At 45.5% G+C, this 13,363-nt stretch overlaps 1 protein-coding gene across 2 annotated transcripts in view; it reads right to left on the bottom strand.

Annotated features, from left to right (window-relative positions):
* Positions 1–12,973, bottom strand: part of PPP1R9A (protein phosphatase 1 regulatory subunit 9A) — a 367,558-nt gene extending 354,585 nt beyond the window's left edge. The window contains exons 1-2 of one of the 2 annotated variants that reach the window (XM_063921405.1): positions 12,647–12,973; positions 7,301–8,850 (exon numbers count right to left, since the gene is read on the bottom strand). In XM_063921405.1, the coding sequence (XP_063777475.1) occupies positions 7,301–8,701 (1,401 nt within the window). In that variant the 5' untranslated portion in view covers positions 8,702–8,850; positions 12,647–12,973. The other variant, XM_063921406.1, reaches the window with a different exon arrangement.
* Between the last annotated feature and the right edge of the window lie 390 nt (positions 12,974–13,363).

Below are 13,363 nucleotides of genomic sequence, written 5' to 3'. Positions count from 1 at the left end.
CTGCTCTCTCCCATTCCTGACAGGATCCTTTAATGCACACTGATTTCTTCTACTACTACTCTCCTAATGACTATGCTAATACCTACCTGAGACTGGAGACAAACTCAGCTATTTATTGTGCACTGCCCTTCCAATATAACATACTGGAACTGCACTTAAATCAGATCTGCCTACACTGCTGTGCTGCACCAATTTCTCACAGTGTACTACGTACCATCATCCTATTTTACTATTCTGACATATTGACTGTACGCGGCTGATTCCCGCCACTGATTATACGCGGCCTGGCTGCGTCCGTCATCTAGCCACAACCCTATACTATAGCCTTAATCTGGGAAGTGTGTGACTGCTCCTGCTCAGCATGGTGGGGGGCGGCCGGAGTGCGGCCGCGGCCAAACTTGAAAAATTTACCAGGCAACCCAACCCTAGGGCTGCACCGGCTCCTTCTCAAGAAGCCTCTCCAACACACTCGACCTTCCCTCCTGAGACAGCGGTTGATTCCCCGGAAGTGGTGGGGGCCCCGTCTATTCAACAAGTGCTGGAGGCTATAGCCGGCAGTGAACAGCGTCTCTCCGATAAGATGGAAAAGGTGCAGTGCGATCTCTCCTTGCTCCGCCAAGATGTACAGCGTATCCGAGAGAGAGTGGGTGAGGCGGAGACACGGGTCTCCAACCTGGAAGATTTATGTGGTCCCCTTAAGCAATCTGTATCCGGGGTGACCCAGCAGGTCTCCTCACTTCAAACCAAGCTCCTAGACATGGAGGGACGGCTGCGTAGGAACAACGTCAGATTCGTAGGCCTGCCTGAAAAAGAAGAGGGTCCGCAGCCGGAGGATTTCCTCGAATCCTGGCTTAAAGAACTATATGGCGCTGAGTCCTTTACGGCCCATTTTACGGTGGAGCGTGCACATAGGATACCATCTCGGCCTTTACCCCCAGGTGCCCCTCCTCGCACCTTCATCGCTAAATTCCTGCACTATAAAGACCGTGACTCGGTTCTCCGTTTAGGTCGCACGAAGGGCCCGCTGATCCGCAATGGAGTTGGGGTTTCGGCCTTCCCGGACTTTGCCGCTGACGTCCAGAAGGACCGTGCCCAGTTTATGCCCATCAAAAGACGGCTGCGAGACCTCAACATTTCATACTCTATGCTGTTTCCCTCAAGGCTCCGAGTTGTGGCGGATGGGGAGACCAAGTTTTTCAACTCCCCCAGAGAGGCGGCCCAGTGGCTGGACAGATATGCACCGGGTGCTCGGCAACTGGCTCCGGAGTGATCTCCTACGAAAACAGCCCGGGGTTTGATCCACCGGAGGCTTGATCATGGTTCAGGGAGCCCCCTCTCTTTGCACTGGTGGCTCAAGACTTGTACGGCCAAGCGGCGTTGGCTAGAGAAGGGTTGGAGGTTCAGTTAAGAATCTAGCCTTCCTAGCGCTTGGTAGCTAGCTGATTGTTCGGGATATAAGTATGCCGAAGTTGGGGGTGGTATACGGGGAGGGAATGGTTATTTGGGAAGCTGCTAGTTGCGTTTCCTTTTACTATTTTTGGGGTTTTATTTTTTTCTTTAGTTTGTTATTTTTCTTATTCAAGTATTTACGGAGGCAAGGATGTTTCATATTTAGATGCTGTGGCTTACAACGCAGGGCTCATATACGTCATGTTTTATGGGTATTGATAATGCTTATACTCAAAATGTATTTTGGGAGAGGTCCATCCGGGAGGTGTATAGAGTTTATAGGGGGTCATGATTAATCTGAAAATTCTGGCATGGAATGTTCGAGGTCTGAATAACAACATCAAACGCTCTTTGATACTAAATATGATTAAGAAATATGACCCGGATATTGCATGCCTCAGTGAGACCCACTTGGAGGGACAGAGGTTACTGTCCTTACGACGGGCCTGGGTGGGCTGGGCATATCATGCCTCCCACTCCTCCTTTTCTAGGGGGGTCTCAGTTTTGATTAAGAAGACAGTGCAATTCGAGTTGATATCGATTAAAACTGACCCGTATGGAAGATATGTATTTATAGAGTGCAAGCTGAACTCCCAGCCCTATTACATATTAGCAGTGTATGTCCCCCCTCCTTTCTCATACAATGTGCTGCAACAAGCTGCGTCCTTCATAGCCCCCTCCCCTAATACCCCAGTGATATGCTTGGGGGATTTTAATAATGTCCTGGATCTGTCTATGGACCGATGGCACTCCCCACCGGCTGCGCTGGCGGGAGGTGGTCCTACCAAGTTTGCGGATTTTTTAAATAGTTTGCAATGGGTAGATGTATGGCGACTTCGTCATCCTGCGGTTCGTCAGTTCTCCTGCTTCTCCAGTACTCATGGCTCCTTCTCCAGAATTGACCTGATGCTGGTGTCCCCCACCCTCGTCCCTAGGATAATTGACGTCCACTACGAGGCTCGAGGGGTCTCTGATCACTCTCCTCTGATGATGACTCTTGCTGTGGAAAGTCAGAGGGGGCACTCCTATTGGAAATTGCACCCCTCCTGGCTGACCCAGCTGGGGGACTGCGGTGACTTGGAGACTCAATGGGAGGGGTTCTTTGGCGACAATATAGGGTCTGCCCCGGGTACAGTAGTTTGGGACTCGTTTAAGGCGTTCTTGAGAGGCTCATATATTGGACGGATAGCGGCTCATAAAATGGCCTCTAGGGAGAGAGAACAGGCCCTTGAAAAAGATGCTAGAGACCTAGAGTCCCAATATTTATCTGACAACGCCCCTGCGACAAAGACACGATGGCTGGTGGCTCAGTCAGTCTGGTTGGCCCACCTGTCTGATAGAAACTCTCGCTCCCTTCTTTTCAAAGCTACTAATATATATATGCAGGCTGATAGGACGGGGGGCCTTCTGGCCCGCCTTATACATTACGATCGCCCTGGGACCACGATCACCCAGATGTCCGGAGCGGATGGCTCCTTTGTCGACACCACACCGGACATTGCGCTGTTATTCCGATCTTACTTTTCTGAGGTTTATAATTCTCAGTTGCAGCGCTCTACTTCTGATCTTTCACGCTACATGGGGGGTGTCCCGCTACCTGCACTCTCCTCTGAGGCCTGCGAGTTGCTGGAGGCACCTTTAACGCTCGAGGAGGTGACTGCGGCCATTGGTATGTCCCCTAATGGCAAGGCTCCGGGATGCGACGGAATTCCCTCCGAGGTATATAAGAATCATATTGATTTTTTTGGCCCCAAGCTGCATGCCCTATATTTAGATATATTTGCCAGAAACGATCTCCCCCCCTCCATGTCAGAGGCAGTTATAATAGTGATCCCAAAACCCGGTAAAGACCCCAAATCTCTGGACTCCTATAGACCGATATCCCTGATTCCCACCGACGCCAAGATCCTGGCAAAGATACTGGCAATACGGCTTAACACAGTGATAACCTCCCTCATTCACCCGGATCAGACTGGCTTCATGCCAGGAAAGTCCACGTCTATTAATTTACGTAGATTGCATACCATTTTACAGCTCCCACACGGACTCCCTTCTGACTCGGCTGTGGTCTCGCTGGACGCGGCCAAGGCCTTTGACAGCATTGAGTGGGCTTATTTGTGGGAGGTGTTGGCTCGTATGGGATTTGGACCCAATTATATAAAATGGATTAAACTACTGTATCAACATCCGAGTGCCAGGATCTTGGTGAACGGTTATGTATCCCCATCTTTTCAGTTGACCCGAGGTACTAGACAGGGTTGCCCCCTGTCCCCTACGCTGTTTGCCTTGGCCATAGAGCCCCTGGCATGCTTGATTAGATCACACCCGGATATTGTGGGAATATGTACAGGATCACGTGAGGATAGGATAGCTCTTTATGCCGATGACATGTTGCTGTTTTTGCAGGATTACACCAGGTCAATGCCCATCCTGCTGCGTGTGATAGAAAGATTTGGAGATCACTCGGGCCTTAGAATTAACTGGCCTAAATCATACATTATGCCAGTCATAGGCCCCCCTCCTACTGTTTCCAAAATCCCCCTACCACTGTGTTGGACGGTACAGTTTAAGTACCTTGGAATCCAAATAACTAATGACCCTTCTGATTTTCTCCCCCTGAATCTGGATCCGACCATGCAGTGGGTCATGGGCAAATCTAAGACTTGGTGTAAGCTTCCACTAACGGTCTCTGGCAGGGTTAATCTCATTAAAATGATTATACTGCCTAAACTCCTATATATTATTCTTCAATCCCCGGTATATATCTATCCAACATTCTTTAGAAAATTGAATAGCGTTCTGTCCTCACTGATCTGGGCTAATAAAAGACCTAGGATACAGTTAAATACTCTTACCAGACAGAGATCTGACGGTGGCCTGGCTCTACCTAACTTTCAGATATATTACTTCGCTGCTCAGCTGACTCATATCACTATATGGGCACAAAACTCTGAGACCGACTCTCTACATTGTGAGTTTATCCGTTGTTACTTTCCCTACCTCTCTCCTATGCAGGTGCTACTGAGTGGGAGCATAGCTAGGTTTCTTCCCCCTATCATTTTTCAGGCCCTAAAGATTTGGAGGGCCCTGAGAGACCTCCTGAGATATGACGACCTAGACCCGGATACTCCCCTGTGGTACTCTGACTGGCTCCCTGAATTGCATGCGCTTGAGGGGCGGGAGGTGTGGGCTCCTAGATCGGTGATCTCTGTCTCTCAACTTTATCTAGATACTACATTAAAATCCTTTCAACAGCTGAGGGATGAGTTTGACCTACCCAATTCCTACTTCTTCAGATACCTCCAGCTTCGTCATGCCCTCCAGACCCAATTTGCTGAATCACCCCCGCGAATCCTCCCATTTCCCATCAAGACATTTGTGACCACTTTGGGTCAGGCTAAGATGGTCTCACTTGCGTATGGATATCTTCTCACCAAGCTCCATGCGGACCCCTTGACGCGTCTCCGTGGAAAGTGGGAGGAGGATCTGGGTCCAATAAATGAGGAGGATTGGGTCCTCGCTTTAGAATACCCTGCTAAGGTTACTAAGTCCCTTAGATATCAACAGATTCAATTCTTCATTTTACACAGAACTTATATGACTCCAACTAGACTGGCTACGTTTGGCACAGGCAGATCTCCTCTCTGTCCTAAGTGTGGGGGGGCGGTGGGAACATACTGGCATTTAGTGTGGGACTGTCCGAGGTTGGGGGTGTTCTGGTCGGGGGTCGGGTCAATTCTGGAGAGTACGGGGGTGCCTGGCGGACTGCTTACCCCACAATTCTGTATATTGGGAATGGGGTGCCTTGCTCCTGAGTCTGGTTCAATGGGTCTCTATGCTCTAAATGTATGTGCCTTGGCTAAGGTTTGCATTGCAAGAGTGTGGATGGCCCCTAAAGGACCGTTAATATCTGCACTTAAGGCCTTAATTAATGACACTATAATTAAGGAGAGATATGTTTACATGAAGCAAAACGCATCAGCTAAGTTTGAAAAAGTTTGGTCTCCATGGCTAGATTCCCCCCACTCTCATCCTGTTCCCCAAATATAGTAGACACTAAAGTGCAAGCATGTCAATAAATTACTATGACTGAAGTGTACTGAGACGATGACGGTTGGGCCCTGTGAGCCCACATGCTCACACACGTGTATGACTAGTGGAGCCCTGAATCAAAATACTCCTTAATTTGCCTCCCTTGCCTTTTTCTTTGGTTGTTTGTTATTTTTCTATAGTTTAGATTACGGGTTTAAATATAAAAAATAAATGAGGACTAATATAGATGGGTGCGGATTTTGTAAGTCATGAAGGTTAGAGCATTAGGAAATCCTAGTATACATCTATACTGAAAATGTATTGATACTTTTTTGATGTAAGATATGTGTAAAACGCGACTTGACATATTTTGAATAGATGTAATGCTTGAGACATGATTATGCTCTGCAATGTATGTACCTTAATCTCCAGACTGCTGAATAAAAATTACTTTATAAAAAAAAAAAAAAAAAATACTATACGTAGACATTAGACATATGCATAACACATGCACCTAGATTATCGCAAAGAAAATTACTCGCTTGGTTTAACAAATCAATAACTGAGCATACTCTTGTTCTACATGGTAAAACAGCTCTACACAGTTAACCACTGGAATGTGGAATGTCAGGTTAAATCTTAATAATATATTTAGCTAACATGGTTTATAGCTCGATATTTCAATGAAGGCGTTTAGTGATTCTTTAACGTTTGGCTCAAGAACCATTTTATTGAAGTAAAAAAAAAACCACTACAAAATAAATGTCTTAAAGGGACATAGAACTGTAAAATATAAACTGTTAAAATGATAAAAATACATTCTGTAATAGTTACAATTATATACGCAAACTTTTCTACATAACAGCATAAAATATATTTTGCATTGTATATGATAACGTTAATGCTGTTGAATAGAAGGTAAGCATTTTGTGCTGTCAGGGACTCCCAACAATGGCATTCATGGAACATAGGGCCTAATTCAGATCGCAACGCAATTTAAGGCACAGACGTTAAGCACCAAGGTGCTTTGCGCATGCACCGGACCCGCACTGCTTTGTCAAGAGATTGACAGACTGCAGCTGTTTGGGGGACGGGGTCGGCAGCCGTTTCACAAAATGAAGGTGTGTTATCTCCGTTTTGCGGGAGTGCCGAGGCCAGGGTGTCCGTCTTCCAACGGACATGTCCTGGCCCTTTGGAAGGAGATGTGGCTGTCTTCATAACCTCAGGGCTCACTCAGCCGGCCAATGGTGTCGTAAGGGATCCGAGTCCTCGGTTGCAGCACTGGATCACACATGAATGCATGAGGCGTCTACTTATACCAGTGGCCTCCTGCTGCATTACCATATCTGAGCATCGCTGCTGTTTCCAACCACATCTGAATTAGGACCTTAAGCTAGGTACACATTAGACAACCTGTGTACCCAGCCGACGGCAGATGCAACGGAACGATATATCTTGTGGCCCATACACACTGCACGATCTGGCGAACGACCGCAGGATATATCGTTCCCCCGCCCAATCAAAATGCATGAGGTCGTCAGCCACATCTTTAGATTAGGTTGCATGCACAGCAGATCTGAAGATGCGGGCGACCCACGGGAGTGTTCCAAAGTGTGTACACATTTGATGCTTTGAACGATTTTTCATTCCGATCCGTCGGAAATTTCTACAAGGTAATTTCCATTTCAGGTTTTGTGAGAGAGCAACAAAAAAAAACATTCCATGGTTAGATCAACTTTTTGGGAAATAATACATTTTATGAGCTGCTCAACTGCTATTATATAAACACTGACATATAAAAACATGAAGACTGTCTTACTTTGATAGGTGCTTTACTAAATTTGATTTTCCTTTGAGGAGGTACTTCTTCTTCTTCCGGCAATCCAGGCACCTCAAAAAATTCTGTGTCCGGTTCGTAAGACTTATTCTCATCGCTATCATCGTCGTCCCCTGGTTCTGTCTCTTCCCACTCAGAGTTAAACCGTGAGCGCACTCTGTAAACATTGTAATCAGAGTGTTCATACGACTGCGCAGTAGAAAAACTATTCAGGTCACTGCTCATACTTGTGCCAACGTCGAGAGACGTGGGGGCAGAAGAGGTTCGGTTACTTGTAAAGTTCTCATTTTCTTCGGAAGCGGGGGGTGATTCCCCTGGTTTAGTCCTATCAAAAGCATTCACAGAACCTTCAGGCAAATGATTGTGTTGTGTCGTGTGCTCCCCTCTTTTCACCAAGTGTCTTACGTGAGGTCCATCGTCAGCACCATCCGTGAGTTCGTTCTTGGTAAGTATGTTGTCATTGGATGTACTACACCCTACGCTCTTTTCTCTTTTTGTCTCTTTGGGGGAAATGTGACCATCTTCTTGTGGTATAACATCAGTTTGATGTGTGATATCTACATATGGGTCTGTGTCAGCTTCCCTTGATGGAGACCAGGAATCTGACTCTTTAGCTTGTCCGTAGCCTTCAAAATCTGTAACCGGGGAAGTCGGGATATTCATTGGGTAATGGCCAGTTACTGAATACCCTTCATTATTTTCATTTTTCTCCAGGGTATTTGGGCTTGGCGAATCACTATTTTCAAACACTGCGCTAAGTTGACTCACGGTTGGAGACAAAGCTTCTGTCCTCGAACTAAGGCTATCCAGTGAATCACTGCTCCCTCTATTAGACTTACTTCCACGGCCTTCATCTAAATATTCACTAGATCCCCGTCTATCATTCCGAGAAGAATAGCGTCCGGAGTGCCCAGGGTCATGTGAAGAATGTTCAAACATCTTCCTGGTTTCTGTAAACTTAGAGTAAGAGGGTCCATCCACAGTGTCAAAGCGGCTTATCCTCTCCGAAACGGTAGTCTTGAGATTTACATCTGCTACGTCTTTCTTTTCCAAAATCTCTCTGGGCTTCGCCGCCCTTCTTGGAGGAGATGACGCCGTGCTTTTGGATTTTCTTGGTTGGACACCATTATTTTCATTTGGCTCCATCCCCATCTGCATGAAAAGGTTCTTGATCCGATTGACGTTTGAGCCATACCTGCGCCCCCTTGTCTGTTGCGTTTGGGGCACCTCACTCTCCCCTTTCGCCTTGCTTTCTCCATCAGGTTTTGGTTTGTCAAATGTGCTTTTGAGTGCCTGAAACTCAGTCCTGTAAGCATTCCTGTGGGGTGAGGCGCTCCGCAGGTTCGAGCGCTCTCCTGTAGCTTCCGTCTTCATCATGTTCATTTCAGCAAAGCAGAACAATGTCCATGATGACTAAGACAAGTTTTCCCGGAACGTTCCTGTAACCCAGATTTTCACGAGGAACAATTAAAATATTGCTGTTATTACATGTCTCTTGTTGAATGATATTTCACGTAAATCTCCAAAGCAAGCTGTGGCAGAGACAAGAAGAAACAAGAAAGATACATATCAGAAGAATAGTATTATACTGTATATAGCATATTTCCGGTGTGTTTTATGCTGCAAAATGGAAGTAAATGACACATAGCCTTGCTAAAAGGTCTAAGGGGAAAACTGCCACAGCAGTAAACGCATATCACCATAACTGGGCCATAAAATATATAACAAGGCTCAAAGTACCTATACAATGGTGACTTCCTTCACACGGTTACAAGGAAACACGAATATACTGTAGCCGTTGTCCCTAACCCAGAAATCCCTTTGCAACGTTGGGAAAGTAACTATTAAATTACAATTTCAGCAATTGTGAGTGCTGAATACATGCACAACATTTTTTTCTGCTTTAATTTGATGAATTATTCCATTTATTGTCTATGTACTGTATATTACATTACAGCAAATATGTACAAGAAGTGGAGGAGGGGTGACAGGCCTATACTTTATGAATTTGGTCAAAGCTTCAGAAAGGACATAAATAATATTGGTGCAATGTCCCGAAATGCATAATAACAGAATTATTACGCATCTGACATCACCATGATGATGATTCCGTTTTGCCTGTTCTACCATCTGCACCTTCTTCAGGATAGGGACTTGATAAAGAGCTTCTTTTAGTGTCTGACGCATTTTGTGCCCTGAAGAAATGCGTAGAAATTCTATTCTACTAAAAATTCGATATCACAAACTATGGACTTGCATGTGTAAACTGTGTCACATGTAACTCAACATACACAATTCACTGTATTAGGTATAACTACAGACAACACCCCCACATCAATTGTTTCCCACTTTATAAATCCAGGATATTTTTAGGACTCTAATAGGAGTCCAAAAGGCTAATAATAAATGAATGCAGAAATATGGCTGCAACTTAACATGGTATAGCTGCCACACTAATGAATGAAGTACAACCATTAACTCAACCAAACTTGTGTCCATGCATGCAGTACAAAATATTATAGTTCAACAGAAGAAGCCTGTTCCTATATATATATATATATATACACAATATATATATATATATATATATATACACACAGTATATATATATATATATATATATATATATATACACAGATAGATAGATAGATAGATAGATAGATACCTCCGAAGCTATATGAATAGTAAGTAGTAATAATAAACCTCCTTTCAATAATTGGCACTATCCAATAGCCAAAAGCCTTTGAGAAAGCTGCGAAACGCGTCTGTTGCACCTACCTCTTTGCAAACCTACCAGCACCTATCCTCACTGTACTCGCCAGCCCATCTTCCACTCTCCAGGCATAAGGGGCAGCACGCCTAAGACACAAGTGAAAATCTATATATGGACACTTTTTAGCGGCATGTGCTGCAGCTTAAACCACACAATTTGTCGTCCAACTTTAAATGAGGTCCAAAAATCTCTGAAATATATAGATGGCTATTCAATATAAGCCAGATCTCATTAAATTTAGACAGGCCTCATTAATATTAGGCCTCATTAATATTAGTCAAGTAGTATATCAGTGATGACATTGGTTCTGGGTAAGTTGATGACCCCACTGTCTACCATCTTGGAAAGTGCCTCAGTGATATCAATAGTTCCTAACGGATTAATAGGAGGCAGGTTTTTTTTTTTTTGGGGGGGGGGTGATATTGGTTCACCCCGCAGTAAACGGCCTCCTGTGTAGGAAGCGGGGGCAGTTTGGTTTCATTCAACTTTTTTTCAGGACCATTTCAAACATTTAACTGCTAATTGTTTCTTTTATTTTGTGTGTGTATGGGCGTGAGGTACTTTGTTAAACAATGTAGGGCAGATCTATTGCAGCAACGAGGGGCCTCAAAGCTTCACTATGAGTTACTGTCTCTTTGAACAGTGAGGTTTTAATGAAGTCACATTGAGCTCCAGGGCTGGCTTTGCCTTAAAGGATAAATGTGTCTTTCTTGTTCCCTGCCTGACACTAAAGCTACAGCATTCTGCGTCAAATGTCGTCCCAATCAGCCAAGCGAACATGTCACATAAACAGTGTCATAGTAGAGATTGTTTTATAATGTAGATAGAAAGATTGCAAAGAAACAACAACTTCATAGGCCTATTCCTGTAACTTAATGGCTGCTACTGTTTGTATTCAGTGACTATGGAATTATGAAACTCAACCCTGCAATCAATAATTCTAAAGAGACAGCAACAAGGGGAGAAAAATACATGTTAAATGCCAAGGCGATATGAAACCGTGGCTCATATGCCCAAGAGAAATATTAATTTAATGAAGCACTGAAACACAGGCATGATCAGTCCCAGCCATGTCACTGTATGTCTCTGCATCACTCTTACACCGTGTGCTGTATTATGTGTTGTGCACTGCGCTGCTGAAATAACCTGACATTTACCTGCTGAGAAATTATAAAAAAATAGAACCATTTCACCGTAAGGAGAAGCGGGAGGCAATGTGCTCCGACTACACTAAATTCCAAGGGTTAATGTCTGTCTCTCACAGGCTGTACCATGATAAAAAGATGGCTCACTCCGAGTGATGATACTGCAAGGATTGGTGCGGCAGGGTGCACGCTACAATCAGGTCAGGCAATTCACATATCTGCACATGGGAATACAGGACAGGAGAATGTGAGACAATACGTGTGTGTGTGTGTGTGTGTGTGTGTGTGTGTGTGTGTGTGTGTGTGTGTGTGTATAGATAGATAGATAGATAGATAGATAGATAGATAGATAGATAGATAGATAGATAGAGCACATATACTATACATGACTAATATAGTATGTTATTTCAGCAGCACATATAGCAATACATGTGTGAGGGAACAGAGTGTGCATAGATGCATGTGGATGAATTCACGAAATCTGTATAACACACACCACAGCGTGTGTGTGTGTGTGTGTGTGTGTGTGTGTGTGTGTGTGTGTGTGTGTGTGTGTGTATATATTCTGACATGGCTTCCTTCAGGTTCACACATACATATATACATGCATATGAACGTAAGAGATACTTATAGTTAATGGTATGACAATTGCATTTGCAGACAGCACACTCACACACCGTATATAAAAGATACACGCTGCATGTAGTTTCCGATAGGACATTTGCAGACAGCACACTCTCACACACACACACACACACACACACACACACGCCACTGATAGGACATTTGCAGACAGCACACACACATACATATATTGTATGCATATACAAGATACATGCTGTTACTGATAGGACATTTGCAGATAGCACACTCATACACATACACACACACACACACACACACACACACCATTGATAGGTCACTGATAGGATATTTGCAGACAGCACAAGCCACAAACATATATATGTTCTGCATATACAAGACACATGCTGCATGTTGTTACTGATAGGACATCTGCAGACAGCACACACACACACACACACACACACACACACACACACACATATATGTTATGCATACACAAGACACATGCTGCTACTAATTGCAGACAGCACACACACACACACATCAGATGACACATGAACAATAGCCCCCCCCTGAGCCTCTGCCCCCCGGTGAGAGAGCAGGGTACCTCATTCCTGCAGAGGGTCGGTGCATCTGGCAGCTCTCCGATGGGAGAATGGCACACGCTGCCACAGCCTACACTACACCAGTAATCTGGGCTGAGCCAGGGTGTAAATCTCCCTAGATCTGGTCTGCAGGAAATCAGGAGCCAGTAATCTCTGTGTGTAATCCCCGCACTGGGATCAGAAGATGCGATGCCAGCCTGCCCCCTCCCCCGGGGGTTACCTGCTCAGTGTGCCCGGTGCAGTGTGTGCCCTGTGCAGCGTCTACGGCTCCTTCCTCCTCCTTCTCCTCCTCCTCCTTCTCATGACTCACTGCAGCAGCTCCACTTCCCCATCTCATCCGCGCTGCTGCCAGCCTCCCGGTGCCACTCCATGTGTGCCATGCACAGCGGGGTCACTCAGCGGCTATCTGCACCGCACTGTGCCAGGCATACACCACTACTGCTGCCCCTGCCCTGCCTGGTGCAGGACTCTGCTCGGGCCAGACCATGCACACCCCCTGCAGGGGGACCTGGAGCCTACCACACAAGCTACTGCACACATGTCTTGCATAAAGATGAAGCGTTTGTGTTGTGCAGCCATATGTTCCTGCTTTCCGCTGACCTGCACCAGCCTGGCCTGTTTATTGTCCCATTATTGCAGATGTAAAGGGAATGGAGTACAGGGCAGGGGTGGGGGTGATTGCCCCCCTCTCTCATAACCTTATGTGCTGAATAGCCAAAAATCGGCATACAATGGGGGTCATTCCGAGTTGATCTCTAGCTGCCGTTGTTCGCTGCGCAGCCATCAGTGAAAAAAACAGCTAATCTGCGCATGCGTATGCACCGCAATGCGCAGGCGCATCGTACGGGTACGAAGTCCATTGTGGTTTTGCACTGGTTCTAGCAACGATTCCAATCGCACAGCCGAACGCAAGGAGATTGACAGGAAGAGGGCAATT

The sequence above is a fragment of the Pseudophryne corroboree genome, chromosome 5, assembly GCF_028390025.1.
Source record: "Pseudophryne corroboree isolate aPseCor3 chromosome 5, aPseCor3.hap2, whole genome shotgun sequence".
Taxonomy (NCBI): Eukaryota; Metazoa; Chordata; class Amphibia; order Anura; family Myobatrachidae; genus Pseudophryne; species Pseudophryne corroboree.
Note: the sequence above shows the minus strand (reverse complement) of the source record. Positions and strands in the feature narration are given on the sequence as shown.